Source organism: Brachionichthys hirsutus, chromosome 19 (assembly GCF_040956055.1).
Source record: "Brachionichthys hirsutus isolate HB-005 chromosome 19, CSIRO-AGI_Bhir_v1, whole genome shotgun sequence".
Classification (NCBI taxonomy): domain Eukaryota; kingdom Metazoa; phylum Chordata; class Actinopteri; order Lophiiformes; family Brachionichthyidae; genus Brachionichthys; species Brachionichthys hirsutus.
Window position 1 is genome coordinate 9,209,395 of NC_090915.1, and position 5,119 is coordinate 9,214,513.

Genomic DNA, 5,119 nt, shown 5'->3' on the forward strand with positions numbered 1-5,119 from the left:
GTTTTGCCCGAACTTGTTTTGGATGTGTTCTGACCACGTGGAGACGACAGGCAGCATTTTCGGCCGTCTGATCGCTTTGTTTGATCTCCCACGCAGAACCCGCGTTCGCCCAGCGGTGTGAGAGATGTCAGCCGGAGGCCAGAACACCGAGAGCCGGGCGATCCCGGCCGTGAGGCGCGTCACCATCCACGACTCGGCTCACATGCCCCAGGACTACTCCACGACCCCGGGGGGGACCCTGTTCAGCACGACGCCAGGAGGTAACTTTGGACGGACTGTAAACGCAACAGCTTGCAAATAAATAGAAGGAATTAAATCAGAAAACTTAAAAAGTACTCGGAGAGCGCAAAATAAATCAATCAATAAACAACCATATTGTTGTTTATATATTTAAACATGTATTGATCCACATGGTGATCTGGATCATCATCAAAAGGTTCTAAATTGTTTTTTTGGTATCTTTATGCACCAACCATGAAAAGTAAATAAAATAAATAAATAAAAGTAAAAGTGAATCGGATCTGATTTTTGAGTCCATAAATGGTGTTTTTCCATGTTAAAATAAAAATAAAAATTCCTGACCTCATTCTGGATCAGATCCACAACACATTTTGCATGATAGTTTATATCGGACGCCTTTATGGCTGTCATTTTTGGTGAGTGAATTGAATACATATTTTTCAAGATATGATTTTGGGGAAAGCCTCCATTATAAGTAAATGAGAAAATCTGAATTTTTGAATTCTTTGTATTGAGACTGATATCTGGATCACTCACAAAATGTAGCGGGATCTAAACTAGACCAAGACCAATCTTCAGATTTTCAGCAGCAGGAGGAACATTTAATGGACGGTGGCACATTATATAAAGCCTTCATCTTTGGTGTAAGGTGTTAATAGCTGTCAATGTGAAATATGTCATTAGGAATGGATCTTGGGGGGGGGGGGGGGGTTGCTTTGAATCGGATTAAAGTGCTCAGGTGTGTTTACACTGAGGCACTGCTGTAGAATTCTGATTTGAATTTCAAACCTCCTCCAAATATCGGTTCTATCTTAGTAGATTTTGCTGTCCAGGCGTTTGGAAATCAATCTCTATGTGTAATCTCCTTCATGCGACGAAAAGCCATAGAAGAGACGCAGTGGAAACGTACCGTCGTTAAATCGTCTTTATTGTACTCTCGTCTTTGAGCATCAAAAGAATTCGCAGTAAAGGCAACACGTTTGGAGCCAGGCTAAAGTCTTGCCTGCAGTTAGGCCTTCCTGTAAATGTTTGACAGTTCCCTCGGGCTAAAGACCAGAGGTGTGTGAAACTTATCAGACCAGACCTCCAAATTAAATTTTGCATGTAGCATCAGGGACCTGTCGGCGTATATGAAGAGTTAAAAAACACACATATTGTCACTAAACGGCAGGCATAATCATATTCTATTTTAACGTGTATTATAACAGGCTGTTGTTGAGATGCAGCAACACATTTATTATGGGTTGTTAACACCGGTTGTATCGAAGACACAAAATGAGCTTTTTATTATCCTGATGTATAACAACTGGAGGAGAGAAGAGAAATTATTCTACGTCACGAATAGAACATGGATGGAGTGCTCAGTACCAGACTCTGAACGCACGGCGATGTTTGACACGTCCGTTCGTTGGTTCGGTTTAAACAGGTCTAGGCATGGGAAATCTACAGCGTGGTGGCGAAAGGCAATCAGAGAATGTTTTACCTCTGTGGGAACGGGGACGTAAATGCCACGTGTCGTTATAACTGATAGTCTGTCACGTTCACACGACCGGATGGGACAGGCTTCCACAGATATAAAAAAAAAAGACGTGAGAAAAGGGACAAAAATAACGCCTCACAGCAAGAAGGAACCGGGTACGAATCCTGTCCGTGCAGAGTTTGAGTGTTTTCCCCGTGTGGGTTTTCTCCGGGTTCTCCGGTTTCCTCCCACATCATAAACATGCAATTCTGGCGACGTGTGTCCGAGGTGTACCCTCGGTACACAAATACATGAAAATGTATTTGTGTTTTCTGTTGTGGTTCATTGGACTTTCTTTGTTGACGTCGCCTGCAGGGACCAGAATTATCTACGACAGGAAGTTCCTCCTGCAGTGCCGGACGTCCCCTTTGGCCCGTACGCCTCCCGAGCTGCCCGACATCCCAGGAGTCACCAGTCCACTCAAACCCAACTGCTCCAGGAAGACAAGCCCGCCGGAACAAAAGCACAGCACTGAGCTTCATGCAGAGGAGAATGCAGGTAAGATGAAGGAGGAGATGAGCTACAGGGCTTCATGTTTCTTTAATTGTCGACGTCCTTCTTCTCGCCTGCCTTGTCTTTTTGTTTTCTAGAAGACGATCAGTTTGAGATGGACATCTGAAGAGACCAATGAGGATAACAGCGGTTTACAACATTGCCATTGCTTTTTCGTTTACTAGCATTAAACATTATCAGTTGAAATGAGAAACCTAAATGTACTTAACTCTATAATAACTTTCAGATTTGTTCTGAAAAGAAGATGGCTTTTTTTTGTGATGCCTAATATGTATTAAAAACGTTATACTCTTATTAAAAATATGGCACTAACTGATATATAATTATGTTTTTACTTATGAAAGGTGCTTTGTATGGAGTGACAATAAAACCCCTGGTAAAAATGAGGCCATCACACACAGTGATTCTGGATTTTTCCCTTTTAATTGTTCTGGAATCAAATAATTTGAGGCATTTCCCGAGGCCTGGATGTTTAGCTATTAAACCAAACCATTTTAGTGACTTATTTTTACTCTTGCTGCGGAAACTACATTGAAGATCAATCCACCTCTCATTATCGCGACCCTTTATGATCAGAAATGCTTTGATTTTATTTACAGCTGTAAACACTGAAATAAAAACAATGAAACCCTTGTTTTGATTTTGTAAAGATTTTAGATTTTTTTATTCCGTGAGCCTTCACAGAATTTCGTTATGTTAGCATAAGGACAATAAAGACTCTTGAATCTTATTGTATTATTGTACAAAGTGGTCAATGTGACCCAGAAATCTCAGAAAGCGCTAACAACATTGTGAAATTTGCTTTCACCATTTAGCATGAAATAAATAAAAGCAACGATACACAACGGGTTTTTTTTTTTTTCTCTTCCACAGTGCTTCAGTCTGTCTTTCACCGATTATTTTACCATTTTCTTCCCTTAATCCATAGATCCTATCCCAGGATACACACCAGTTCCCTTTGGCACGGTGCATCACAGCAGCAGATTCCATCCCAGAGTCAAACTGGTAAAAACATCTGTAGAAGTGCCTGCATCCGGATGAGGCTCCAATTTCACAGGACATAGTCGTTTGTTTTTCTCAGCGGCAGCCGCACTCCTCCACTATCATGTTCTCGTGATGCCTCAGCACGATCCTCCCGTTCTCATAGTACAGCATGGAAAGCGGTGCCAGGCGGGCTGGAGCGCAGGACAGACACGGCACTTTGTCTGGGTGGTGAAATTGCAGCAGGCTCTGGAAAGGAGAAGAAAAAAAAAAGTGACTTGATTAGAATACATCTCAAAGGTATTTGTGATTATAGATATATTGCAGTGAATGCTGTACCATAGTAAGTAAAGGGCTTTGTCTTACCTGCATGTACGCGTGGTTAGTTGGGGTGAAGCTCTCATCTATGGGTGCGGGGCAGCTCCCTTCACAGCGATAGGCGTTGTACTGTTTGGGATAGACAATCCAGTCTCCCCATTCAATCCTCTTAAAGTCCACCCACATGTCCACCTTCCTGCAGGGATGCCCCCTCTTCTTTTCCTCTGTGGTCCTGCTGGGAGGAGAGGCTCCACTCAGTCTCTGTGGCGCCTGCTCGGCCTGTTGCCTCTTGGTCCTCGTCCCTCTGAAGCTGGATCTTGCTGCCATTCGCTCACTATCCAGACTGACATACTTTGACTCCTCTGCTGTTTGGAAGAGCGTTGGGATGCGGTGGCCGTTTGAGCGCTGTCTTGAAAATATCACTATCACGATGCGCTTCGGTGACGGATGTTTCACTCCGCCCTTCGCTTGCTCTTCCTCCACCATCCTCCTTGCGGCGTGCTCCCTTTGCGGCCATCGAAGGAGCATCTCCGTCATGTTGAGCACCTTCCAGGAGGAGGGGGAGACCTTTGACCTGGGATGAGCTCTCAGGCGTCCGAGGTAGAGTCTGTTCTCTGGGCAGCGGATGCTGGAACACGTGTCCTTTTGAGAATGGTATATGTCCACCAACGCTCTGGAAGATTCTGCAAAGGCAGGCAGGCGGATGTGAAGTTCAGCCATCTGGATGTTCTCACTTGCAGGCATGGAAGACAGATCAAAAGTGACGGACCACCTCTTGCCAAACTGTTGGCAGCCTGAAAGAGACAAGTAGGAAATTGATCAGCATTATTTACGACTTACAACATGCAATCATTCAGTGGTCATGTGACATTTGCATGAATAATTTGGCATATCTGCAAGATGTTGCACCTTTTACAGTTCGATGCAAAATGATTCCCCCCTGCATCCACGCCGTAACATGCAGCAACTTCCACCAATATCGTTTTTTGACAACTATTAATCAATACTCACTTTTCGCGTTAAGACTGGTGACAGAGTCCAAGTCGCGCAGAGCGCTGTCCATCGTGTCCTCGCCCTCTCCGCCAGTCCTTGGGCGACCCTCTTGCAGCATGGTCCGGTAGAGCTGCATCATGTAGCGGGGCAGCCTGCTGGCCTGCTGCCGCCGCACGGAGCCGCCGTTCATCCCGCGGAGCAAAACGTCCGCAGGACGCACTGATGGAACGAGCGCAGCGAGGCCCAGAACCAAGTGAAGGAGAAGAAGCGCAGCAGAGAAACCAGTTCCTCCCATCGCGACTCCCAGCAGGTGTGATGGTCTGACTCGAAATGCTTCAGGTGAGATGTTGGGACTGGGTTTTCACAAACACACGCCTCTCCCGTGCATGGAGGCCTTTGAAGACGTGTGCCAGTGATTGAAGGCGCGTGTGATCAAACGAAGTGATCGGAATATTACGCATCGAAACCAGCCGCGGTCTTTGTAGTGCCACTCTATTGTGGTTGTGTAGTCCTATTCGACATCAAAGATGCTTTTGATAAGAAATTATGACAATT

General features: G+C 45.1%; 2 protein-coding genes across 2 annotated transcripts; one reads left to right on the top strand and one right to left on the bottom strand.

Annotated features, from left to right (window-relative positions):
* Window positions 1–3,111, top strand: LOC137908344 (eukaryotic translation initiation factor 4E-binding protein 1-like). The gene is made up of 3 exons (XM_068752740.1): window positions 1–260; window positions 2,075–2,257; window positions 2,350–3,111. Exons 1-3 carry the CDS (start codon window positions 125–127, stop codon window positions 2,376–2,378), a joined length of 348 nt encoding a protein of 115 aa, XP_068608841.1. The 5' UTR covers window positions 1–124; the 3' UTR covers window positions 2,379–3,111.
* A 238-nt stretch (window positions 3,112–3,349) lies between these two features.
* Window positions 3,350–4,859, bottom strand: LOC137908814 (nodal homolog 2-A-like). The gene is made up of 3 exons (XM_068753235.1): window positions 4,583–4,859; window positions 3,620–4,365; window positions 3,350–3,502 (listed from the first exon to the last, which is right to left on the bottom strand). The coding sequence occupies exons 1-3, from the start codon at window positions 4,857–4,859 to the stop codon at window positions 3,350–3,352; spliced, it is 1,176 nt and encodes a 391-aa protein (XP_068609336.1).
* Between the last annotated feature and the right edge of the window lie 260 nt (window positions 4,860–5,119).